This window comes from Peromyscus maniculatus, chromosome 20 (genome assembly GCF_049852395.1).
Source record: "Peromyscus maniculatus bairdii isolate BWxNUB_F1_BW_parent chromosome 20, HU_Pman_BW_mat_3.1, whole genome shotgun sequence".
In the NCBI taxonomy this organism is placed as follows: domain Eukaryota; kingdom Metazoa; phylum Chordata; class Mammalia; order Rodentia; family Cricetidae; genus Peromyscus; species Peromyscus maniculatus.
Window position 1 is genome coordinate 51,719,558 of NC_134871.1, and position 27,050 is coordinate 51,746,607.

General features: G+C 45.5%; 2 protein-coding genes across 15 annotated transcripts in view; both read left to right on the plus strand.

The window, feature by feature from the left end:
- Septin3 (septin 3) overlaps positions 1-8,704 on the plus strand; it is a 31,736-nt gene extending 23,032 nt beyond the window's left edge. For 3 of the 12 annotated variants that reach the window (XM_076556416.1, XM_042265379.2, XM_006980209.4), the window contains 4 exons: positions 2,190-2,289; positions 4,513-4,564; positions 4,855-4,948; positions 7,322-8,704. In XM_076556416.1, coding sequence (XP_076412531.1) covers positions 2,190-2,289; positions 4,513-4,564; positions 4,855-4,948; positions 7,322-7,387 — 312 coding nt within the window. In that variant the 3' untranslated portion in view covers positions 7,388-8,704. Of the gene's footprint in view, positions 1-2,189; positions 2,290-4,512; positions 4,565-4,854 lie in introns of all 12 variants that reach the window. The other 9 variants (XM_076556410.1, XM_076556412.1, XM_076556413.1 and 6 more) reach the window with 5 other exon arrangements.
- Positions 8,705-11,207: 2,503 nt separating this feature from the next.
- Positions 11,208-25,862, plus strand: Wbp2nl (WBP2 N-terminal like). 3 transcript variants are annotated; one of them, XM_015998780.3, is made up of 6 exons: positions 11,208-11,334; positions 18,453-18,561; positions 18,816-18,957; positions 19,118-19,210; positions 21,533-21,637; positions 24,596-25,862. In XM_015998780.3, exons 1-6 carry the CDS (start codon positions 11,273-11,275, stop codon positions 25,078-25,080), a joined length of 996 nt encoding a protein of 331 aa, XP_015854266.1. In that variant the 5' UTR covers positions 11,208-11,272; the 3' UTR covers positions 25,081-25,862. The 3 variants fall into 3 exon arrangements, with proteins under 3 accessions (XP_015854266.1, XP_042120916.1, XP_042120915.1); XM_042264981.2 differs by lacking the exon at positions 11,208-11,334 and adding an exon at positions 11,368-11,560; XM_042264982.2 differs by lacking the exon at positions 21,533-21,637.
- Positions 25,863-27,050: the final 1,188 nt, after the last annotated feature.

Below are 27,050 nucleotides of genomic sequence, written 5' to 3' on the forward strand. Positions count from 1 at the left end.
AGGGAAAGCATTGGGATGGGGCCCAGGGGAATCTATGCTCTAGCCAAAGTTTGTCTCAGTTTCTCCCTTTATAAAATACAGAAGCTGGTGAGTGGCTTATAGGCTTTCTGTCTCCCTAGAAGAACTGTACACAAAGCAACCAAGGGCCAATGAGATTGCTCAGTGCATAAAGGCTCTTGCTGCCAAGCTGACGACCTGATGCGTTGGATCCCCAGGATCCATGTGGTGGAAGGAAAGAACTGACTCCCCAAAGTTCCTCCCTGATCCCTGTACACACTTGAGAGAACACACACACACACACACACACACACACACACACACACACACACACACACTATGTAATTAAAAAATTTAAACAAACAAAAAACCTTAGAACTCGAGTGTACAAACCACCAGAACAGAACTGCTTTGGCTGAGTGTCGTGGGCACAGAACCCTGCTGTCCCAGCAGGTGCTAAGATGCCTTCTGTGGCTCTGGCCCCACCAGGAACCGGGTTTGGAGACCATTGGCTCCATGCCTTCTAAGGTCTTGCCCCCAATTCAAAATTGCTACAATTCTGTGAACCTGGGCCCATTGCCCTACCCAGTCTAATCTGTGACAAATCTCTCACCTCACGGCTCAGGTTTTAAGACCCTTCTAGACTCATTTAGAAAGTTAAATAATCTAGCAGAAGCCTTTTATCTCTTATAGTTGGATAGATACTCAGTTGAAAGAGGCAAATGGATTAAGATTATCACTTAAAATCTCCTTTTTTTTTTTTTTTTGTTTTTTGTTTTTTGTTTTTTTGAGACAGGGTTTCTCTGTGTAATAGCCCTGGCTGTCCTGGAACTCTCTTTTTGTAGACCAGGTTGCCCTTGAACTCACAAAGATCCACTGCCTCTGTCTTCTGAGTGCTGGGATTAAAGGTGTGCCACCACTGCCCAGCATTAAAAAACAACAACAAAAAAACTTTTAAACGACATTAATGTACTTATTGGGATGCTGAGGGAGTGGAAGTTGGTCATGCCTGTGGCATGTGTGGAGGTCAGAGGACAACTTTGGGGAGTTAATTTTCCCCTTCTACTATGGATCTAACTCAGGTCATCAGACTTGGTGGCAAGTATCTTTACCCACTGAGCCACCTCCTCAGCCTCAGATAGTCACCTTTAAAAGTGATCTCTACAAATCTTGAATGTCTAAAAGGAAATAGTTCAGGAAGCTAAAATGTTAAAGTATGAGTCACATCCATCAGCCTTCATATTTTTGTGGTGCTGGGGATGGCATCACACACACACACACACACACACACACACACACACACACACACACACACACACACACACTGGGCAGTACTCAGGATCAAACCCAGAGCCTTCGGTGTGCTAGGCAAGCACTCTATCACTGACCTGCGCTCTCAGCCCAAAGTCCATCCTTAATGCCAAAGCAGTTCATGTTCATTACCTTTCTGTGCGAAAACAGCTCTACATGTATGTGTCCTTGGGTTACATACGTCATTCACGTGCTGCACGAAGAGATTTTGGTCAGTGAAGGGCCACATAACGCAGTGCTTCCCTGCAGTCCTATCACCCGGTGACACGCACGGTAGCTGTCTTATTAGTTTGCACACTTCTTATGCTATGAGTTCGCCCCGTGGCACAATCCCCCATCAACTTTTCTCACAACTTTTCCTTGTCCTTAAGCAATACATGACTCGTTTATCGGATGACAATAACACACACCAGGCAGATACATCCGGGTGCTTGTCCTGATAGAACAGAGCAGCCTGGAGCCCTGAGAGTTTAGTACCTGGGCATCTGCCAGTGGGTTCCATGGGAGCCACATACATAACACATCTCGGAGTCTGGCTGGCGCCCGGGGCGGGAGGGTGGGGGTGCTGTTTGTGAGAGTCTGTCCTAGCTAGCTCACAGAGCGGTTCCAAATCAAATGAAACTGTGCTCAGGCACAATGAACCGTACAAAGTGCTCTCTGGTTGAAGAAAAGCCAGCTTTCTGAGGCTAACCAGCCAGACCACAGTGTAGTCAGGGAGTCCCAGCTCAGCCTTTTCAAGGGGCAGAGTCTTGACCTTACCCCCAGGAGCATCAGTGAATGAGCAACAAAGGAAGCTGTGAAAGGCTGTCCGGCCCTGGGACGTTCGGTGTGGGGAAGAGGACGACTGAGCATGTGTGTTGGCTTGTGTCTCCGCCATCCAGCAGGAGAGCATGCCCTTCGCTGTGGTGGGAAGTGACAAGGAGTACCAAGTGAACGGCAAGAGGGTCCTGGGCAGAAAAACACCCTGGGGGATCATCGAAGGTGAGTTGGCCCCTCTCCGGAAGAAGTGGCTATCCAGAGGGCGGCTTAAGCATCCGGAGTCAAAGTGCCGTCCTGGGATACCGATGCCAGCCAGTGGCTGCCATCAAGGAGCTTACAGTCTGGGATGCCAGTCCCCGGTGGGAAGCAATGGCACCATTTAACATGTGACCAGGTGGCAATGACTTGACCTGTCGAATGAATGTAGAACCCGGAGGAGAAACTACTGAGGGTGGAGGGAAAAAAACCAAAAACCGAAAAACCACAGAAAGGGTTTCATATGTGACCTGGCAAAGTGCCAAAGGGTGGTTCGGCTGTTGTCTTAGTCTACCATTTATTAGGGATAGATGTGACCTCAGGTGGGCCCTGATGATTCTGAAAGTTTTCAAGAAGTTACTTCAAGGGTCTCATTCAGGTATAGCTAGAATTTTCCTGCCTGGCCCACAGGACAAATCTTTGTCACCCTCCAGTCCCAGAGCCGCTCAGACCCAACCAAGTAAACACAGAGACTTATATTGCTTACAAACTGTATGGCCGTGGCAGGCTTCTTGCTAACTGTTCTTATAGCTTAAATTAATCCATTTCCATAAATCTATACCTTGCCACGTGGCTCGTGGCTTACCGGTGTCTTCACATGCTGCTTGTCCTGGCAGCGGCTGGCAGTGACTCCTTCTGCCTTCCTGTTCTTTCTTTTCTCCTCTCTGTTAGTCCCGCCTATACTTCCTGCCTAGCCACTGGCCAATCAGTGTTTTATCTATTGATCAATCAGAGTAATTTGACATACAGACCATCCCACAGCATTCAGGGATGGGGAGTAGCAGCTCAGTGATAGAGCTCTTGCTTAGCATGTGCAAGGCCCTGGGTTCGATCCCCTGCACAGTACAGACAAAACCAGACCGAGAAAACAACCCTTCATTCAACATGGTAGCCCTGTAAGGAGTGCGCGCCAGGTGTTCCCGTCTTGAGAATACGAATCTCAGACAAGTTAAATGCTTTGCTTTGCAAAGGTCACACCGTCCCCACCCCCCACCAGCCGCTGTGCTGGAGAGTAAACCCAGTGCTTTTCCCGCGCTAGTGAAACTTGAACTTCAGATTTGGATATTTTGATGAGATTTACTCCACTGTACTGAATTGTTTAATTGTTAATAATTTTTGTGGTCCTGGTCATAGAACTCAGGGCCTTACTGTGCTAAACAAGTGTGCTACCACTGAGCTAAATCCTTAACTAGTGTTTTTTTTTTTTTAATATGTAATTTATTTTTTATTTTATGTGCATTGGTGTGAGGGGGTTGGGTACCCGGGAACTGGAGTTACAGACAGTTGTGAGCTGCCATGTGGAGGCTGGGAACTGAACCCAGGTCCAGTGGCTCTTAAACATTGAGCCAGCCCCTAACCAGTGTTTTGTTTTGTTTTGGAGACAGGTTTTTCCTCTGTATCCATGGCTGGCCCTGAACATGTGATCCTCCTGCCCCTCCTCCCGCATGCTGGGATTGCCCTGGTGAGTGCCTGTGCTCACCACACCCAGTACCTCGGGGTTTTCAAAGTAGCATTATCGCATTGTTCGCCTTGAATTAGAAATAGTGATGGGAATGTTATATACACATTGTAAGACCAGAGTCTTGCCTTATCCTCCTGTTCCCACAGTTCTTGGTGTGTGGTTTGTAGACAGCGGTCTCTCCATCTCTGTTAACTGGGCTTTTTGTATAGAGTGTGACCTTTGAGAGCTGGTTCATGTATGAGGTCCTGTGTGTTTCACTTTGTTTCAATCATCTTAGGCCTTCACAAGTTTTTTTTTAAACTCCCGCATTAGTTTTTTGTAAAATGTGGGACAAAACCAGTCTATATTGAGATTCATTCTACAGTGTCTAGAATAGTATTGTGTCCCTTATACCTGATTAAAAAGTTTAAAAAAAAAAAAGAAAAGAAAAGAAAAGAAGGAAGGGAACCAGGCCACTGAAGAACCTGTCTAGAACCCCCCCCCCCCCTGTTTCTCTTTCTGGTTTTCCAAGACAGGGTTTCTCTGTATAGCCCTGGCTGTCCAGGAACTCACTCTGTGGATCAGGCTGGCCTTGAACTCTGAGATCTGCCTGCCTCTGCCTCGAGAGTGCTGGGACTAACGGTGTGTGCCACCACCGCCCAGTACCTCATGCTCTCTTTAAAGCTGCCTTACCTTCTGGGCCCTGCGCTACTGAGCCAGCCACCCATTTTCTTCTGTTTTATCCATAGTGGAAAACCTCAACCACTGTGAGTTTGCCCTGCTTCGAGACTTCGTCATCAGGTAAGATGGGCTCCCTCTCCCCCGGGGGCAGGTTTAATTATTTGGGACTGAGGGCCATCTGCTCAGATTCACGTCCTGGGTTCCCATGTCTCTCTGACAGAGCTTTCTGGCCCAGTTCTAGCCCCTGTCTCAGTGAAGGAAGAGTTGAAGAAGTGTCATTGGCCCTCAGGAGTGGGGCCCAGTCATTGAGTCTGGTCTGCCAGAGAGATGTGTTAGCCTCAGAGGTGGATCTCTTCCTCTTCTTCCGACCCTTAATTGCATCCCCTCCTCTTTTCTACTCTGTCCTTCAGGACTCACCTCCAGGACCTCAAAGAAGTAACCCACAACATCCACTATGAGACTTACAGGGCCAAGAGGCTCAATGACAATGGAGGCCTCCCTCCGGTGAGCGTGGACACAGAGGAGAGCCACGACAGTAATCCATGATGACTCCTTCTCTGTGTTATCTGTCACACATCCCACATTCTCCAAACACACACATGTCCCAGACACCACCTCCAGCCACCTTTTCCTTTCAGCTCTGTCCCACAGGCCTGTCTGGTATTTGTGGAGTATTTTGTCGTGTGTGTGTGTGTGTGTGTGTGTGTGTGTGTGTGTGTGTGTGTGTGTATGAGAGAGTGCCTGAGTGTGTGTGCTCAGGGGTGAGGTATTTCCATTGCCCTTTCTGGAAAGTTCTCTGTTAGTCTGCCTTCTCCATGACTATCCATTCTGTCTCCTTTTTTCTTGTGCTTCGGAACACAAAGCTGTACACCTCGTGCAAGAGGTCTGGGGAAGGTTTTATTTTAAAATGCTGGGAGCAGGTGAGCCACAGGAAAACTCTTTCTTAGTTCTAACCCACCCACCCACACACTGGGGCTGCAAATACTCTTCACAGACAGGTGGCTGAGCTAGCCCGTGGTGGGGTGTCGGGGTTCGGAACAACCTTCGCTGTGAGTTGGGGTGGCCTAGAGGAAGGCTAGGACTTCTTGGAAAAATGAAAAGAAAGGTCATGGGGAGCAGAGAAGAACGTGGAGGGGGTTCCTGCAGGATTAGTGCCTGGACATGGAGCTCCACCCTTGGGTCTATGTCAAGGTCACTGTCAAGCGGCGCCATCACCATTACAGACCACTGCTTTCTGTGTTCGCTTCCCATCTCAGGCTGGTTGGTTGTCTCCTCTTCCCGAGTTCGCTCTCCACCCCTCCCCCAGCCTCCTTTCTTCATATGTTCGTACATTCTCCATCTCTCCTGCCTGTCTCTTCCTTTCACTTCCTGTTCGAGTAATCTATATTAGCTTCGTTTCTGTATTTAGAAATCATACCCAGCCTACTTCCTAAATTGACTTTCTGCTGCCCTGAAATAAAATTATAACTAGGGGGCTGAAGAGATGCCTCTGTGCTTAAGATCAACTTCCACTCTTGCAGAGGATCCAGGTTCGGTCCCCAGCATGTACTTGGCAGCTCAAGACTACTTATGACTCCCCTTCCAGAGGATCAGAAGGCCTCTTTTAGCTGCCATGAGCATAATGTATACATACATACACAGAGACAAACTCTCATATGCATAAGATAAAAATAAATAAATAATTTTTAAAAGTCACAAGTAAAAGCATGGGACAATACCCACTGAGACTGGAAGAGAAATCAGAGCTATAGGGAATATAAACGTCAGTTTCTGCAGCTGAACACTGAAATTTGCCCTGACCGTGGGAGTAGCCTAGGCAAACAGGGGAATTTGGTAACTTGGGCTGGCCGCCCCCAGTGTTCTGTTCAAGGAGGCACATACACTGGCCAAGTGAGGCAACTTGTGAGCGGGGGACGTTACGTTTTCGAACTAATTCTGAAATATCAGAAAAAATATATGGGATTTCTTAGGGGGCTGGGCTTTGGAGACTCATTCTAGGACACGTTTCCCTTTCTCTAGAGCCTTCTTTCTGTGGTAAGCTGGCTTCGCCTCATAGAAACCTGACTCATTTTTCTCCGTTCTCATTTGTCTGTCTTTCTCGGCTTCTCCCCCTGACCCAGTTCTCCTGCCTTCTGATCCTATGGATGTTCCCGGGAACACCGTGGCCGGACATTAAGCCTTCCCTTACCTCTTTCAGCAGCCCTGTAGTAGTTAATGCACACGTCCGCTGCTCCTTGCACACACGCTTTTCTTCCTGTAGTTTCTAAAGCTGCTTCAAGGAAAACAGTTTAGGCCTTAGGAAAGGGAAGCGACCGAGGGATTCTGTTTATAATTGGTCTGAGCCACTATCCCATTCCCTGGTCCAGCCTGGGTGTTTAACTGGTCCTCACTGAATGCCAGCATTTATAATCCCAGTCCTTTATCACTCAGGTGCTAGGAAAAAAACAAAAAAGATGGAAGACCCATGAGTCAGTGGACCAAATGAAAGAGGAGGGAATGATCAGATCACGTGACCCCTCTCCTATGGTCTTAGCCTCTCCTGGAGACTGCTCTACCCTCTATCCAGCCCTCACTCCTCATCCCTACTTCCCCATACAGTTACTCCAGAGTAGGCACCTGTCAGGCTAGGGTGACAGCCATGTTATGGAGTTCCCTGACTACTCCAGCGAACTGTCACGTGTGGTGACATGGAACTGGGTGCCTAGAGCCATCAGGGGGTAAGGATGGTGGGCATTGGACAGGCTAAGTAGGAGAATGGTGCCTAACACCACCCCCCTCCCCCGGCTGTGGTCTCACTCTCCCCAGAGAAGCTGTTTTATGTGTCTGCTGTGAGCTGCTGGTCTCCACACCCTCAACCGTTCTCAACTCCCCCTGCAGGGAGAAGGCCTCCTGGGCACTGTTCTTCCACCTGTACCAGCTGCCCCCTGCCCCACTGCTGAATGAAGGCCATTCCAAGCGCCGCTTCTCCCTCATTCCTTCCGGCTGCCATGGCTGCAGGGCCAGGTCCCTTTTTAATGCTGTGCTGGTCCAGCCCACCGCCACAGCCCCGCTCAGACCCTCAGCAGGTGGGAGGGGCCAGCTGCCTCTGTAGGATAGTAGCTTCCTCCATGTAGCCAAACCACTCCTCTCCTCCTAATGGAATGGAGTTCCTGCCAGCCAGCCTTGCCCTGCTCCATCGTCTGTCAGCGGCCCCCCCCCCCCCCCCCCCCGCCCATGCGCAGAGAGAAGGAACTCACCGAGAGCTTCTCCTGCCCTTGCAAGCCCATGCCAGCGACTTGTAACCATCTTTAAGGGAACCGGGATTGCTCCCTAGCCATTCATCTGCATGAGTACTCTTCTTGGCTCCCTCAAACGGTCAAGAAAGCAATTTTTTTCTGCTTGTCAAAGTCATCTGTGTGAGCCCTCCTGTGGGACAAGGGTGTCTCCTTCATTGCTTAAAGGTATTTATAAGGGTGATTCATTACAGATGTCGGGGAGCAAGAGAGCTAGCCTCACTTAAAAAAACAACAACACACCACCACTGGTGGCTGGCCCAGTGTGTGTATGTATGTGTGTGTGTGTGTATGTGTAGAGAATCTGTTTACCCCCCAAACCAGCCATTTGGGAAGTGGTTTTCCTGGAAAGATGTTGCTGGGTTTGACTTCCTTATCCCCAAACTTAAAAAAAAAAAAAGTGAATTAAACACACACACACACACAAACCACCCCAAACCTACAAGCTATACACTCTAGGAAGAAAAATAGCACCCCTTTGTACATTTAGCAATAAGAGGGATCTCTTCCCACCTGCCCTGACCATTCCTACTCCCATTCCCCACCCTATTAATGTGAGCAATGCACTAGCCTGACCACAGGTGGTCGCTCTAGGCTAATGGGAAATACTCCACGGAGGGCCGAGCCCTCATCAGATGCATGAACGTTTGCGAATGTTGGCTGCCACTGCCCCCCCCCCCCATACACTGTGTCTTTATGGAACCCTGCCTTGGCCGCCTCACCTGCCATCGCCACCCGGATACAACTTGCTCAAAGGCTGGTGACTTGTGGGCCATTCATCTACAAGTCCTGTTGGAACAAGAGGCCCGAGCCTAGAGGATGCAGGAATGACCCGTTTTTTAAAATGCTATTGGTCCCCAGCCACTGTTTTGGTGATATTCCAAGTTTAATTTCCCAGTTGAAAACAAGCCAACAGACACTCAGACTGGTCATGTAAATGTTGCTAGCCTTTGTGTTGTACAACTAAACCTTGCTGTTTGAACAATAACGGCCTGGTCTTGTTGTTATTTGTGCTCCTTGCTCCTCGATCAAATCAGCCATGAATGACATCATCTCACCTGTGTGTGAGCCAGGGACCCTCTTGGCAAGAAGTAGCCACAGGTACTAGAGATTGAACATGTGTGATCTATTCATTTTCAGGGGACATGAGGTCATATCCCAGTCATTTTCCTGGAACTTTGTAACCCCAGTGAGTGGGAAAGCTGACACTGGATCTCACAGGTTCTGTGTTTTCCCAGAAAAGGATCCAGTTCCATTTACTTAACTTCTTAGTGTCTGCTCTTTTTTCCTCTGAAGGCACAAGAACCAATGAAAGCCTAGCCTTGCCTAGAAAACGATTTTACCATGAACATATTAAAAGTATAAAGGGGCCAGTGAGATGGCTCAGTTGGAAAGGGCGCTTGCTGACAACCTGAGTTTGATCCCTGGATTCTACATGGTGGAAGGAGAGAACTGATTTCCATAAGTTGTCCTCTGACCTCCATGTGTTCTTGTGTACACACACACACACACACACACACACACACACACACACACACACACACACACCCTGTTTCACAGCGAACACGGGAGGTGAGTCAGCCAGTAAGAGTGATGACTGTGCAATCATAAGACCTGAATTCAGATCCCTAACGCCCCCATTAAAAAAAAAAACCAGGTATGGCGCCATGCTTACCTGGGGCTTGCTGGTCACCAGCCTGTTTCCAGGTTCAGTGAGATATTGTTTTAAGGAAATAGAGGGGAGAGTGATAGGACTCCCTTCTGGCCTCTTCAAGTGCACACAGGCACGCACAAACACATGTGCACATATACTAATCCTACACACAGAGGAAGTTAAACACTAGCCTTTTTCTTGAGTTTAGGACAATCTTCCCCTCACCTGGAGCTTATTAAACGACACAACTCTCATCTGCTGATTATTTCCCTAAATGTTAGTGTGAACTGTAAGCAATCATTTGGGACCTTGACTTTCTGTGATGTGAACAAAAGGTATAAATGAATGAAGAGACCCAGTTCGGAGGGGTCAGAATGGAAGAGGATGAGTCAAGAGGCTCTGGAAACCATGCAGGTGAAATAATGAAGATGGCAACTCGTGGCAACACAACGCAGATGAAGTGAAATTTGATTGGTGGACATCAACCATCACAGCTGTGGGAAACCCAAGCACTGTTCTGACTCAATAATATTGTACACACAGAAGGTAAAGTCCAGAGAGCAATTTTTTTTTTTTTTTTTTTTTTTTTTTTTGTTTTTCGAGACAGGGTTTCTCTGTGTAACTTTGGTACCTGTCCTGGATCTCACTCTGTAGACCAGGTTGGCCTCGAACTCGCAGAGATCCACCTGGCTCTGCCTCCCAAGTGCTGGGATTAAAGGTGCGCCACCACTGCCCAGCTAGAGCAATCTTCTTGTTTAAAGTTGCATTGACCCGGGCAGGAGAGGCTAGATCCGATGTTTGCTCCTCTGCTCTCTACTACTGAATTTAATTTTTAATTCTAGTAAGTCTTGAACTTAAAAAAAAAAAAAAAAGAGGATCTGTGCTACATGTGGTGGCACATACCTTTAAACCCAGCACTTGGAAGGCAGAGGCAGGAGGACCTCTGTGAGTTTGAGGTCAGCCTGGTTTACACAGCAAGTTCCAGGATAGTCAGAGCTACATAGACCCTGTCTCAAAAAAAAAAAAAAAAGAAAAGAAAAGAAAAGAAAATCTGAAATCTGGACATGTCTTAGAATGACATGTCTGATTATTTGGCAATTTTTGTTTCTTCACTGGCATATTAATACTCTAGAGTGTCTTGAGTAATCCAATGAACGTCACACCTACAAAGGCCCAGTGGATCCCGGAATTGGACCCACTGAAGGTTGAAATCCACATTCCACTTCCTGACCTAGCTCACTTTTTCTGGATGTTCTCTCACAAGACCATTGGTTCTGATTCTAGGCCTTTTTTTGATGGAAAAAAGCATGGAGGAATGTAGACCCTTGATCTGGATTGGCTTATGGTAATCTGGGCTGAGATTTGGGGCTAATGGATGCTTTTTTTTTTTTTTTTAAAGATTTATTTATTATGCATACAGTGTTCTGTTTGCATGTATCCCTGCAGGCCAGAAGAGTGAGCCAGATCTCATTACAGACGGTTGTGAGCCACCATGTGGTTGCTGGGAATTGAACTCAGGACCTCTGGAAGAGCAGCCAGTGCTCTTAACCTCTGAACCTCTCCAGCCCTAATGGATGCTTTTTAAACCCCCAGCTCCTAGCAGGACCAAGGGGGGCCTGGCTGTAGGTCTACACAGCAAACTGTAGGGTAGATCTACACACCCATCCTTCAGCCCCTCCCCGCTCTAGGGGTGGAGCCAGTTCCACGAACATGCCCCTCTCCCTCATCAGGGCTCCCTGGCCCCTGACTCCAGCAGTTCCTCTTGTGACAGCTGTCCACTCAACTCCAGGTTTCTGCGCCATAATCTCCGCCCTCTCCTCAGGGCCCCGCCCCCTGCTTTGCAGGCCCCGCCCCCTTCCCATTTGAAGGGCGGGGCGGTGGCGGGAGGGGACCAGGAGCAAGATGGCGGTGAACCAGAACCATTCGGCGGACCGCCGCGAGGCCCTCATCCCTCATGGCGAAAGGTGCCTGAGGGGACTTCCAGGCTGCTGTCGAGGGAGGGAGGAGATGCTCAGGGGTAGACTTGCGCGCTAGGAAGCCCTCCGCCAATCGAGGACTTTCCCGCCCTTTCCGGCCGCGTTCCTCTGAGCTCCGCCCCTGACGTTTGAGGGCATGCGCCGTCGCGGGCATTGGCGGGGGCCTTAGGCGCATGCGCGGGGCGCGGGGCGCCAGGGCGAGCATCCTCGAAAGGTCTGAGCGAGGGGAGTGTGAAGAGCGGGTGAGGTTGGCCCTGGGCATCCACTGTGTGCGACTTTACGGGGTGACCGTCACCCTGAGGGCCCTGGGTGCAGCTCGCGCGACCCGGGGTAGGAGAATTGGAAGAATTGGGGCTAGGATGTGGAGTGTAGATGACTGTAGAAAGATCCCGAAATGTCGAGGCCTTTCTCAGAATTTCCCCCAAAGCTCCCTTTTCTTGTTGCTTCAGCCTGGGAGTAGGGGTGTCCAGGAAGAATGGCGCCCTCTTACTACCGGCTGAGGCTTGTAGGGTGTCTTCCGTAAGGAGAAGCCTATCTTCAGGCAAACTCAAGACCTTGACCCCAATCCCTTCCTTAGTCAGCCCCTCATCCACTTTTCCTTACACTCTGTCTCCACCTCCTCTGGATAATCTCTGCTGATTTTTCCTTTGTTTCCCACCTGGCAGTGACACTCAAATTCAATGCCGTGCTCTAATAGAACCCCGATGTCAGTTCGAGGCCAGGCTGGTCTACACAGCAAGTTCTAGCACAGCCAGAGCTGTATAGTAGAAAGATCCTGTCTCAAAAAAGGAAAGAAAAGAAAAATCTTGATTTTTTTTTGTTTCTTTAAAGTTTTAGAATCTGTGCTCTTAAATATGTACTGATAGTTTTCATTGAACAGCTAATTATGGCAAGTGTTGTTCTTTGTGCTTCTAATTGCTGTGTCTGCAATGAGGATCAGGACTATTTTTTTCATTTCACAGGTAGGAATATTAGAAATAATTTGCTCAGAATCATTTTCAGTGCATGTGGGAAAGCCTGGATTTGGGTTTGAAATTACATGCATCCATTTCTCTTGCTATCCTTTAGAAAAGTGTTTTCTGCTTTCTCTCTATCAAAGACCCTATTGGTTATCTGGCTTTCCCAGATACAAACTGTTGTAAGGAAATAGTTCGGGGGGTGGGGAATGTTTGCAGATTGGCTCTATTTTTTAGTTTTCCTTACAGTTACGATACACATTTGAGAGTCTAGTTACAATCTGTGGTGTGTTGAGTGTGTTGAGACTTAAGTCTTGCTATTTATTTATTTAGCTATTTAACTTGTGATTTTTATGCCTCAACCTCCCAATGAGTGTTTGTAGTAATTAAACAAATACAACAAAACATCCCAGAATGTCTCAGATTTGGGGTTGAGCAAGGGTTTATTTACAGTGGAATACCAACCATTGACAGTAATAATATAGATACTGACATTAAAAAGCATCCCCAATGTATTTTTAAATGAGGAAAATAAGTTACAAAGGGGTTGGGGGGAGCACATATTTTAGTGATGAGGAAGAATTTAGTGATTAAAGTTGGAGTTAGAGTATCTTGTCTGTGTCTTGCCTTGGTATAGTACATGTTGAACAGACCTAATTAAAAACCTAAAATGCTCTATTGAAGCCAGATGTGATGCAAGTCTGCTGGGATTACAGATGTGTGCCGCCATACCTGGCTTGTAGAGAGTTTGTCATCATGGCTGAGAGGTCATAAATGTATGTACGGGCCAGGGTGTGTTGTAAAAATGGAAAAGATTAAATTGCTTTATTTCATCCATTTAAAAAAAATTGGGCAGATAATACTTGATGTCCAATAGGAAAATCAGGGGGAAAATTAATTACCCAAATTCCAGTAGTTTTTGCATCTTAGTGTGGCTTTCTCTGCACTTCTCCCTAGGAAACTCACACTTGTTTCCTCCTCCCACCAGCTTTCTAACTAATTGTCCTCATTTGCCAGTATATTGGGGCAGTTTCCAGTACCCATATCTACACCATTACTGTCAATGGCTGATACTCCAGTGTGCATAAATCTTTGCTTAATTCTCAATGTGAACTATTCTTAGGCTTTCCCCTCATTTATAAGTGATACTATTTGGAATTCTTAAAAAAAATTAAAATTACATGTGTATATGTGCACATGCCACAGCACATATAGACTTCATAGGACAACCATGTGGGTCCCAGGGTTAAATAAAACTTAGCTCACCAGGCTCAGTGGCAAGTGCCTTTACTCATGGAGCCATCTTGCCAGACCCTGCTTGAAAATGTATCTTTACCAGTCTATCACAATGTGTCTTTGAAGCTGGTACCACCTGACTCTGTGCCTTACCTGTGATGCCAAGGATGCTGTGGGAGGCAAGGAAGAGCCCGGGCTGAGACTCTGTTTTGGTGTCCTATCCTACCCCATGCGAAGAAACCAGTAGTGACTTGGTTTCCAGTAATAGCACATTGTATGCATCCAATTTGCCCTTTCAGCCAACGAAAGCGTACTAAATTGTGAAGGTGACCACATTGAATGACAGAGATACTAAGAACTGTAAAGGAAGTGTGTTTATCAGACTTTTGGATAAAAGTGACAGCAGAGCAATAAACAAGCAGTTATTTGATGAAGCGATAAAGGTAAGCGTTGTCAACAGTAGAGGAGTAGCTGAGTTCATTTGAGGGTGAAACTGCTTTGAAAATCAGTTAGGGACTGTGGAAGAAGGGGACCTTCAGGTCATTTCTGTCCTAGAAATATGCTTGAAGCACGTCAGTCTCCAAAAAGGAGCAAAAGAAAGCAGAGAAGCTGATATGAAGGGAAGATCCTGCTGAGTCAGGCCAAGGTATCCCAACAAACCAAACCAAAGAAGATGAATGGAAAATCAGGGCAAAGGCCCCTCAATATCAGATTCAAGATGGCCAAGGATAAAGGAGGAACTTAGGGTCTGGTGTTCTAACTGTGTTAGTATCATTAAGACAAAGGTCTTGTGGAATACAAAGTTCAGCTGGCCAAAAATTAGAGATTATAGATTTTTTTAAAAATAGTTTTAAAAAAAATTTTAAAAAATGGTTCATAGAAAACATTTTAAGAACTTTAAAGTGTTATGTTTCTATCTTGTTTTTGCCCAGTACACACTGAACATCCCTGATCTAAAAATCCAAAATCTAAAATGCTCCACTAAATTCAGGTGTGATTGGGTTGGAGACATGAGCTCTGTTAAAAGTATATCCAGTTCTGCTAGAAGACCCAAGTTCAGTTCCCAGAACCTACACTAGATGGAGCACAGCTGCCTGTAACTCCAGCTCCAGAGGGGTCTGTCCTCTAAAGGTACCTGCAGACATGCTTATGTCTTTTCTCTCCCCCACCTCCCCACAGAGGGCACACGCACAATTAAAAACAATTATTCTGAGTGTGGCGGTACATATCTAAAGGTAAAACTACCTTGAAAATTGCAGCACTCAGGTTGATGTAAGATGATTGTGAGTTCCAGGACAGCCTGGGCTATATAGCCAGACCCTGTCTCAAAACCAAAACCTTTCAGCCTGGTCTACAGAGCAAGTTCCAGGACAGCCAGAGCTGTCACATAGAGAACTCTGTCTGGAAAAAAAAATTAAAAAAACAACAAAATTTTTGAGTACTACCAAATAATTAATCTGGAAAATTTCACTCCATAATACTTTATTTTATGTATAACATTGTTTAAAATATCATATGAAGTTACCTTCAGGTTATATGTGTAAGGTATATATAAAACTAATGAATGTCACATTTAGACTTGGGTCTCATTGCTCCCAAATCTCTTGTATATGCAACTATTCCAAAACCCAAAAACTGTTCAGACCCTAAATAGTTCATTAAGAGATACTCAAGCTGGGTAGTGGTAGTGCATGCCTTTAATCCCAGAACTTGGGAGGCAGAGGCATGTGAATCTCTGTGAGTTTGAGGCCTGGTCTACAAAGTGAGTTTCAGGACAGGCACCAAAAGCTACACAGAAACCCTGTCTCAAAAAAAACAAGAAAGAGAGAGACAGACAGACAGACAGACTCAAGTTATACTAAAAATCAAGACTTGTCAGTAATTAATCTTGAATTAATTTTAATAAGAGTAGGAAAACAATAACTATCACACTAATACTGTTGGTCCCATTATAAAAGCTTTATTAATTTTTGATTGGTTTATGTGAGAATTTTTGTGTTTTGTGGTGGTTTGAATGAAAATGGCCCCCATAGGCCATAGGGAATGGCAATATTAGGAAGTGTGGCCTTGTTGGAGGAAGTGTGTCACCGGGGGTGGGCTTTGGAGTTTTAGAAGCTCAAGCCCAGCTCAGTGTCACTCTCTCTGCTGTCCGTTGATCCAGATGTAGAACTCTCAGCTCCTTCTCCAGCACCATGTCTGCCCTTGTGCTGCCATGCTTCCCACCCTGATGACAATGGACTAAACCTCTGAACTGTAAGACAGCCCCAACTAAATTCTTTCCTTTATAAGAGTTGCCATGGTCATGGTGTCTCTTCATAGCAATAAAACTCTAAGACATTTTTATTTTTTGAGATTTATTTTCATTTTGTATGGGTGTTTTGCCTGCATGTATGTCTGTACATGTGTGTGTAATGCCTGTGGAAGCCAGAAGATATAGAATCCCTTGGACTGTAGTTACAGATGGTTGTGAACCAATAATCCAACCTAAGTTGCCTCCAAGAGCAGTTAGTGCTCTTAACAACTCAGCCATCTCTCTAGCACTGTTTTTTTTTTTTTGTTTGTTTGTTTTTGAGACAGGATTTCACTACAGAACCCAGTGGATCACTATATTAGCCGAGGATGAAAGCCTTGAACTGTATGCATGTTTGTGAGTGTTTGGGCTGTAAGTATAGTGGATGTGCATGCATGTATTTCTGTGAGGAGTACAGTGGGTGTCCTCTTCACTCTCCTCATTTTCTGAGGCAGGATCTCTCACCGGACCTGATGCTCACTGTTTCAGCTAGAGCAGTGAATGAGTGAACTGTGATCTGCCTGTCTCTTCTCCCCAATGCTGGGATTATAGGTGCATGTGGCTATTTCTATATTTCAAATGGATGCTGGAGATTTAAACTCAGGTCTTGTTGCTTTTACAAAAAGTGCTCTTATCCACTGAGGCATCTTCTTAGCCCTCTTGAACTCTATCCTCTTGCCTCAGCTTCCCAAGTTCTGGGGTCAGGCATGTACTACCATACCCAGCAGGTGGTTGGAGAGTTGAATTCATTTATATTTAATGAAATTGTTAAAGGACTTAACATCTGCAATTTTGCTATTTGTTTTCTATACATTTCTGTCTTCTGTGTTACCTAACTTCTTCACTACTGCCTGTTGTGTCTGAGAGTTTTCCTAGTATACCATTTAATTCCATCCTCATTTCTTTTTTGGATATATTTTAGTGATTTTCTTTGTATTTGACCTGTTGATTGTATTTAACATCTTAATTTACAGTAATAGAACTCAAATCAGTACCAACTTACTTTCAATAATATACAACATCTTTTGTCCTATGTAGCTCTGCCCACTCCCCAAACTTGACTGCCACAAATTACAGTTTTATATATTACCACTATCACTATAAATGTATAATTATTATTTTATGATCTTAAACTGATCCTTCCACTGTATCACCCCTTCCTCAGTCATGTAACTTCCCTGCTGAACAATCTAGAGCTTGCCATCCTTCTTGCCTGTCACTGGGTTCCCAAGCTCAAATCCCACATGGCTTCCCAACTCGGTCTCGCTGTTCTAATGTTTCTCATGCTGTGTTCATCCATGTGGCCCATCTTCTTCCAAGTAGGCAATTTGCTTTCCATTATCTGCATCTCCGTGTGTATTAATGCTATTGACTCCCCATTTGAACTGTTCCTGCTCCATTACCTCTGCCTATTTAGACACTACCTATTGCTTAAGAATCAGCTCTAGCTGATCCTTTCTATGAGATCTTTCATAGTTGTTTCCACCATAACATCGCTCCTGTTAAATTACTGGACATTTTTGTGCCATTTAGATGGTACATGTCGTCTGTTACTTGCATTATGTTCTCTGTTCCTTTTACCTTTTTCATTTTCTTAAAATAAATATTTAGTAACTTACACTTTGCTAGAGCTATAGTAGTGAAGCAGTTGTCTCTAATAATCATCAGGGAGGACATTGAACAAATAAACTCAAAAAACACCTAGATTCTCTGAGTGAAGAGGACACAAATTGTCTATTCAGAGTGAAGCCAGAGTAATGTGTGGGCTGGAGGGGGGCGGGGTGGGGGGAGTGGAAGTATCTATCTGTGCTTTGCTTTCTTTACCAGCTAAACATCCCAAGAGCCCAGTTCTTCCTGGTTATTGCACAAGAAATTTAAGAATTAGTGACAGACATTGAGACTAGAAGCAAGTTTGAGAAGAAAGAAAATCCAGTGATAAAAAGGGAGAAGAGGGGCTGAAGAGATGACTCAGTGGTTAAGAGCACTTCTTGCTCTTCTAGAGGATCCAAATTTGGTTCCCAGCACCCATGTTAGTCAGTTCACAATAGTCTGTAACTCAGTTTCAGGGCATCCAAAGCCTTCTGTTAGCCTCTGTGAACACACACACACACACACACACACACACACACACACACACACACACACACTTAAATGTATAAATAAAAGTAAAATAATTTTATTTTAAGAAGTATTGTGTGTGTGGATGTTTTACACACAATAGAGGGCATCAGATCTCCTGAAACTGGACTTACAGACTATTGTGAGCTGCCGTGTGGGTGCTGGGAATCAAACCCGGGTCCTCTGGAAGAGCAGCCAGTGGTCTCAACTGATGAACCATTGCTCCAGTCTGAACAAAATCCCTTTGAAAAGGAAGAACAGGAGTAAATTGCCCAAGGATAATATTGCTTGGATCCATTTCATTTCCCTAAAATAAGAGTAGCAGCTAATATTTATTGGCTGACACCTTTGTTTGTACCATTTTCGTGTCTTCTTTGGTGGTGTTGGAGATCACACTTGGCCTAGCATATTCTAGACAGGTGCTGTAGTCTAGAGCTGCATCCCCAGCCCTGTGTGTGTTGGTTTATGTACTTCTTAACATGTGCTGCCTGACTTGCTTTCTGCAGTGTCTTGAAGAAGTCTCCAGATGTGGACTTCTCCTTCCCTCAGTCACCGCCAGGCTCCAACTTCTTCAGTGGTACAAAAAGGGGGGTGCTCTTTCTCACCTCATACCGGGTAATTTACACTTTTCTTGATTGGCTGATTAGCTTACATTTATTTTCCATAAAGCTGAAAAAGTTAAACATTGGCTTTTAAGGTGTTTAAAAACACTTTTACTTTGAGACTTTCATTTTGAAGAAGTATGGAAGAAAAGAGGTGATGTTTCTCAATTAGGTCACAGTACCCAAGTGACCTTGGCCTTGCTTCTGCAAGCCTCTATCCATGGACAGATTCTGTATTCCTTTTTCAAAGTTTCCTTCCTCACTTAGGTGATTTTTGTGACTTCACGTTCACTCAATGACCCCATGTTGTCTTTTATGATGCCATTTCATCTAATGAGTAACTGCACTGTTGAACAACCAATCCTCGGAGCAAACTACATCAAAGGGACAATCCAGGCAGCTCCAGATGGTAGGTTTTTCCGCTTAGAAGTGCCTCCCTTATACCCCATAAAGATTCTAGAGAGTTTAAGATTCTGACCTGTTTCATGTTAGAATTCAAACCAAAGCTGAACTGCTTGTTTGAGGGTGCCTTCCTCAGGGCTTGTAAGTATTGCCATTTCTGCCCCCAGGTGGCTGGGAAGGATCGGCTACTTTTAAAATGATCTTCAGGAAAGGAGGTGCCATCGACTTTGCCCAGCTGATGGCCAAAGCTGCCTATGCTGGTGAGTAATAAACAGCAAATGCTTTAGTGGTTAAGGAGTTGGAACAGTACTATTACTCAGCAGAGACTGGCTAGCCTGTGGTCAGGCATTTGGTATTTCTATGTGAATTCAACAAGCATCTCCTGAGTTTACTATTATGTGTCAGATCCACACTGTGTGCTTATCTACCTCATCCTGTCCTGGAGTAGCTGGGAGCCTGTGCTCAGATACCTACATGGCTAACTGCCTCCTGCATGGCTTGGTCCTGGAAACTGGACTGGAGCGACTTGGGAGTGAACAGACACACGCATGTACTAAAGGCTGGGATCCGGTGGGCTGTGCTCGCTCTGATGGAGCAGCACCAGCATGCAGCCCAGAAACTCAGTGTTTATATGAACAGCACGATGGAGGGCTGTAGCATGAATCTTAAAAGTTCTTATTAATAAAACAAACCTGGAGCCAAGTATTGGGGTGAACACTGGAAGATCAGAGAGACAGAACAAGCCACAGCTTCCTCACCTGGCCAACTTCTCAGCTGGTCTTGTTTCCTCAGACTGGAAGTTTCTGTGTCCTCATCCCAATGTCTCCTAGCTGAACTGTGCTGCTCAAAACCTAAAAGCTTAACCAGCCAAATGCTTAACCAGCCAAATGCTGCTAGTTCCTGGTCTTCACGCCTTATATATCTTTCTGCTATCTGCCATCACTCCCTGGGATTAAAGGCGTGAGTCACCATGCTTGGCTGTATCCGTGAACAGATGGATTTCTGCCTCTGGAATGCTAGGATTAAAGGCGTGTGCTACCACTGCCTATCCTAAGTATCTAGTGGCTTTTCTGTTCTCTGAGCCCAGATAGGTTTATTAGGGTACACAATATTTTGGGGAACACAGTACCACCACAGAGGGCAGGTAATCCCGGTAGGGGCCTATGGGAATGGTCTCAGGCTTGAAGAGCCCAGAGGAGCCAGTGTCGGTCCATGCTTTCTGTACTCCTGTCACTGTGCTTGGAACAGAGCACGTCCTCCAGCTCCCCGAGCCTCACCTGGGGAGGGCTCTGTCCCCTGCATTTTGATCTGCTTCCCTTCTGTGTGCTCCTACTGTCCCTGAGAGGGGAGTAGGGGCGCCTACTTCCCTACAATGCCGACCTAATGGCTGTACCAGAGAATGCTTTCTGTGACTGAGATGCTCATTTATGCTGTCTGTCTGTCTATCCAGCCTAGCTTCACTTCATGCCGCTCACACTTCTTTCCAATCCCGTCAGCCCGCACTCTGGGCCATATCCACTCTTCTCTTGAACTGTCATTGTGCTCTTCAGGAAGGCCCTTTCCCTTTCCCTTCCGTTGTCCACCTCAACCCCAGCCTAGATGTTGAAAATGCAGCCCAGAAAAGATGGCCATTTGCAGATAGGTATATATCTGCTTTAATGGAAGCATTGAATATGGTGCCCCAGATTCAATGGAAGAGTATAAAGGTCTAGGTTAGTGAATGAGCTGTGATACTATATCATGGTCAAGAGCCATATCAGTGTAAGTCTGAAAGTAAATGAGTTCAATTTAAAAACATGTAATTTAGTTAGTGCTTTTTAATGTTTCTGTGCTGGAGAGTGGTCTAAGCCCTTCACAACCATCGGTTGAGTGTTCATAAAACCTTATGATGTAGCCGGGCAGTGGTGGCGCACGCCTTTGATCCCAGCACTTGGGAGGCAGAGGTAGGTGGATCTCTGAGTTCGAGGCCAGCCTGGTCTACAGAGTGAGTTCCAGGGCAGCCAGGAATACACAGAAAAACCCTGTCTTGAAAAACAAAAAAAAAAAAAAAAAGAGAGAGAGAGAGAGAGAGAAACCCCTTATGATATATATACTAATATTATACTCACTTGATAGCTGGAAAACCAAGTGATGATTGTATAGTAAGTACTATATTAGGTCCTAAATAGCCACAGGCAAAAGACAGAATTTCTTTCTTTCTTTTTTTTTAGATTTATTTATTTATTTATTTAAATATTATGTATACAGCATATGTGACTGCAGGCCAGAAGAGGGCACCAGATATCATTACAGATGGTTGTGAGCCACCATGCGGTTGCTGGGAATTGAACTCAGGACCTCTGGAAGAGCAGTCAGTGCTCTTAACCTCTGAGCCATCTCTCCAGCCCCAAAAGACAGAATTTCTGCTCTCAAGAAGTATGTGGTTTAAGAAAAAGGCCACATGTATTTTTACTTGGCAACAAGAGTATTGTTGCCTCACATGTAAGGTGATAGTTAATACTGTTAATTATTCAGTTCATAGCTGCTTATATATGGAATTTAAAACAATAAAGAATTCTTATTTTGCCAAATTGTCTTCTCAGCTGCCCAAGGATTTCCACTCATAGTTCCAAGTTTCTGGATGCACCCTCTAGGAATTTTTGTCATAGCTGGGCAGAGGAGCATGTGTGACCCACAGACATGCCAAGGTGAGGTGTGGGGAGAGGAGCATGTGTGACCCACAGACATGCCAAGGTGAGGTGTGGGGAGAGCATGTGTGCCCTACAGACATGCCAAAGTAGGGAGAGATGCCCCCTAGGAGGTAGAAAAGAATGCCTTGACTTGAAGACAGTTCACCACAGCCTTGTTTCAGGTCTGCTTCGAGAGAAGCCCCAGGGTTTGGGGCTTTCATGGCTTTGTTTCCTGGTTGAAACCCAATAGCAAACCAGCAAACGATTGGACTTGCATTTCAGATTACGTTCTATGTGTTTGCTTGTAATTTTGTGTGCTTGAGACAGGGCTGGCCTGCACCTCACTGCGTCAGCCTCCTGAGTGCTGAGGTGTTTCAGACTTACTTTGACGATGATGTATGAGTGCAGCCCATCTAAGCAACTCCTGTTAGTGAGGAGCTCGCTTAGAGCTACTTAGAGCCTCAGCAGAAAATGTAGCTCTGCCTCCTTCATCTTAGTTTACAGTATCACGGCCATCACACCTGCTCTGCCTTCCAGCTGCACCCTGCTTCATGACCTGTGCCTTTTAATGTTTGGCCTTCCTTAGATGGATAAAGTTGCAGGCTTCAGTGAATACCTGGCCTGCTCAACAGAGCATGAGCAGGCCTTTTATTTGTGATATTTTTGAGATAAATGCTACTGATGTGTTAAAAATGATCTTTTTGAAATCCAAGATTTAAAAAAATGTATACATATCCTGCCACATATTGATTACAGGTATCCATGTCCCAGGAACATTTCTAGACTAGGAATGGCCATCAGCAGTTTTCACACTCGAAGTCAGACTTGAGACCAAATGAGACTGTAGTGTCTGAAGGGCTAATGATGCACCGAACGCAGTCACGGTAACGAGAAAATGAACTGAAGCGAGGTTCAAGAGAGCCTTTATGGAGGTTGGAGGGGCCTCAGTAGTTAGGAGTACTTGCTGCTCATCCAGGGAATTGGAGTTCAGTTCCCGGCATCATAGTAGGTGGCTCACAACTTCCTGCAGTCATCCCCAGGGGATCTATCTGACGAGTTCTTCCAACCAGTTCACTCCTGGAACACACACACACACACACACACACACACACACGCACACGCACACGCACACGCACACGCACACGCACACGCACACGCACACGCACACACAAATAAAATGCTGAGTGCGGTGGCATACGCCTTTAAACTCAAACTCCAGAGGTAGAAGCAGCTGGATCTCTTAAAGTTCAAGGCTAGTCTGATCTACATAATGAGTTCCAGGATAGGCAGGGCAATATAGAAAAATCCTGTCTCAAAAAAAAAAAATACTGTTTTTAAAAAGAGCCTTTGATGTTGGACCCCAACTTCAGGGTGCAGAAAATGAAATGTTGATTCTTTTCCAGAGTTCCCATCTCTCTATGTGTTAGATCTCTGCTACTGTAATGAAATATCTGAGATAATTATTAAAAGTAAAGGTTTTGTTGTTACTGTTTTGAGACAGGGTCTCAAGTAGCCCAGGCTGGTCTCCAACTCACTGTGTAGCTGAGGCTACCCTTGAACTTCTGATTCTTCTGCATCTAACTCCCAAGTGTTGGAATTACAGGTGTCCAATAGCATACCTAGTTTTTATTTTGTTTAAAGACAAAAGTCTCACAATGTGTTTAGTCTGGCCTGAAATTTATTATGTAGGCCAGGTTGGTCTCGAACTGTGACAGTCCTCCTTGCCTCTGCCTCACCTGGTGCTGGGGTTATGGGTGTCAGTTTGTGTGTGTGTGTGTTTGTGTGTGTGTGTGTGTGTACATGCTGTGGCATGCATGTGGAAGTCAGAGGACAACTTGTGGGAGTCAGTTCACTCCTTCACTATGTGGGTCCCGGGGATTGAACGAAGGTGGTTAGGCTTGGTGGTACACCTTTATCTACTGAGCCATCCTGCTGGCCTTTGTTTTTATTTTTGTTGTTGAATTTTTTTTGTGGTTGTTATTGTTTTATTTTTGAGACAGGATCTCACTGTATAGCCTGGGCTGACCTAGAACTTACTATGTAGACAAAATTGGCTTCAAATGAAAAGATTTGCCTGCCTGTGCCTCAGGATTAAAGATGTGTGCCACAGTTCCCAACTGTTCTTTTTATCCGTGAATTCAGCAAGGAGGTAGAAAGATTGTAAGAGCCGGAGATGATAGATGATTCCAAGGAACCAGTGTCTTCTAGACACACAGGACTGATGCACACAACACACAGAGACAGACAGCACATACAGGACCTCACAGGTTCAAACCAGACAAAATCCCAGCATGGAAAAGGGGAAGTGGACACTAAGAGCTAATTGTAACTAATACCCTCAGGGAAAGGGAAATCAGTTTTCTCCAATGGAGCATCACTGGGCTATCAACCACACTCCAGGGCACACCCTGTGCCCAGGAGTAGCAGGTCAACACCAAACAGTTTTTGTTTGTTTCTTTGTTTTTATTTTATGAGTTTAGGGGGAGAAAGAGGGAGAGAACATGAAGTAGGGAGGGAGGTGGGAAGATCTGTGAGGAGGTGGGGGAGGGGAGGTGGAATTACAAATGGTTGTGCCATGTGGGTGCTGGTCATTGAACCTGGGTCCTCTGAAAGAGCAGCCAGTGCTTTTAACTGCTGAGCCATCTCTCCAGAGCCACCCCTCCTTTAAAAACCATGTTTTCCCTTTTAGTTATAGTTATAATTCCCTCCAAAGTATACTCCTCACTGAGGGTGTTTTCATAAACAGAACAAACTTTAACAAATAAACTATGTATCTGCACAACTCTAAGTGATGACCAGAGGCTGTTTCCAGGTAATTCAGATCGCCTCACCGGAAGAAGCTAAGGCTTTCCTCTGCTGATGGCCAAAAAGCACAACTGGATTCTCTTGTTTCCCTGGGCATCGTGTTTTGGTGATCTTCAGTTATTCTTTGCTCACAGGGTAACAATTTTTTTTTTTCCTTTTTGCCATTCCCAGTTGCCTATGGAGTCCCACCTACGGGATACGGAGCCCCACCTCCCGGTTATTATGTCCTGCCTCCTGGATACGGAGCTAGGGGATATGGAGCCCCTCCTCCTGTCTATGGAGCTACCCCTATGGGCTATGGAGTCCTGCCTCCTGGATATGAAGCTCCCACTATGGATTACGGAGTCCCACCTCCCAGATATGGAGTCCCACCTCCCAGATACGAGGTTCCACCTCCCAGATACGAAACCACAACTGTGGGATCTGGATCTCCACCTCCTAGCTATGAAGCCCCACCTATGAGTTATGAGACTTCTCCTTCAGGACATAGGTTCATACCTCCTATATCCAGTGCCTCACCTGCAGCACACGAAGCTCCACCTGCTAGGTCTGAAGCAAGTCACCCCACTTCTGTGGCAGCCCAGACTCCTAGATTCCAGGCATCTTTTCCCTCTACCTCATCTTCACAAGCCCATTCTCCCTCTTCTAAGATGTAAACCTTGAAGTTCACCAAGCAAAACTGCACCCTAGCATCGATGTCAAGAAAGAACACTTAGGTTTATGATTCCAGACCCATCCTAGGTAGTTGATGCCTCACCTTGGAAGTTCAGTCATAGGGCAGAACTAAGCTTGATCTCCATGCCAAGATTTTAGAAGCAGTGTCAACTCTTGATTAGCTGGATAAAGGAGGAATAGCACCAGAGGGCTAATTCCCTAATGGCTTGGTTGGCATTGGATGCATTTTAAAACATAACCTTGATGTGAGCTTGCAAAAAAGCCTCCTGCCTTTCTCCTCATCTGCATTAGAAAATCTTTATAATACTCTATTTGCTAGATACTAAGATCTGCTAAAATATCATGTTGAGAGCTGAGCCTGGTTGTGCAGGCTTATAACACCATCTGCCATAGAGGATGACACAGAAGGATGGCAAGTTCAAGGCTTGCCTGGACTGCAGAGTCAACGCCAGCCTGGGCACCCTAGTGAGAGCTTGTCTCAAAGACTATAAAAAGGGCTAGAGATAGAGCTCAGTTGTAGTGTGCTTACCTAGTATGCTGATGGTCCTAGGTTTAATCCCCAGTACCAGAATTAATTGATTAATTGAAATTGCAGGTGCCAGGCATGGATGCACATGCCTGTTATCCCAGCACTTGAGAGGAAGAGGCTGGGAGAAGGTTCAGAAGTTCAAGATCATCTCTGGCTATGTAGGGAGTTAAATGTCAGCCTGGGTGGGCTACATTAAAACCTGTCTCAAAAACAAAATCAAAGCATCACATTGGACACAGTTGTTTCTTAGAGTATTCTTTATATTAGAGACAAAATGGAACAACCTTAATTTCCGGTGAGAGGGGATCTTATAAATTATAGCATATACATACACTAGAAGAGTAAGTATGTAGATGTTATAGAGAAGGCAGCCTTTAAGACCAAAACAGCAATAAGGGGAAAAGATCACAGGTCCAAAGCAACATGCTAGGAGGGAGTAATTTCTTACATGTGTATTAAAACTTTTAAGTCTACAGTCAGAATATGCAAAGAGCTGGGAAAAGAAGCAGGGATCAGGGGAGATGGCTCAGTTGCTTACCTGCTTGTCACAAGCATGGGGGCCTGCCATTGATCATTAGTACTCATAAGAAGCACACACCTGTAACTGCAGTTCTGGGGGTGCAGAGACAAGATCCTTGTGGCTTGCTGGCCAGCAATCAGGCTGAATCTGTGAGCTCCTGGGTCAGAGACCTCATTTCAAATAAGGTGGAGAGCAATTGGGGAATACATCCAACATTGACTTCTGACCCTTCATGCCCATGCACAAATAGGTGTGCACATCTGTACACACACTTTTTTAACTTTAAAGGAAAGAAATGTATAAAGCGTGAATTACCAGTTACCAACTGAAGTAATAACTGTGTTATAAAATATATGACAAAATACTTAAAAGGATGTGCAATTCAAGTAGCAGTAGGGAGAGTTGACTGAAATAAAACATTTCCAACATTGAATGGGTTTGTCCTGCACTGCTGAGGATTGAACTCAGGGTCGTGCATACACCAGCAACTGCTCTACCCCTGAGATGCCTTCTCCACCTCATTAGAGATCTACCTGCCTCTGCCTCCTGAGTGCTGGAATTAAAGACGTGTGCCACCACTGACTGGCTCTACAGATCTTGTGGAGGCATTTTCTCAGTTGAGGTTCCCTCCTTTCAGATAACTAGCTTGTGTCAAGTTGACTTAAAACTATCTAGCACAACACAGTGAGACCCTGTTTGTCTTAGTTACTTTTCTGTTGTTGCAATAAAACACCATGGCCAAGGCAATCTGTTAAAAAAGACACTTTTGGGACTTCCACTTTCAGAGGTCAGAGTCCATGACCATCATGGCAGCAAGCATGGATCCTCACTATAACTCCTCTTGGATATCCAATATTGCCCCAAGTCATGCAGATCCTGTGGTTATTGTTCCACAGGACTAG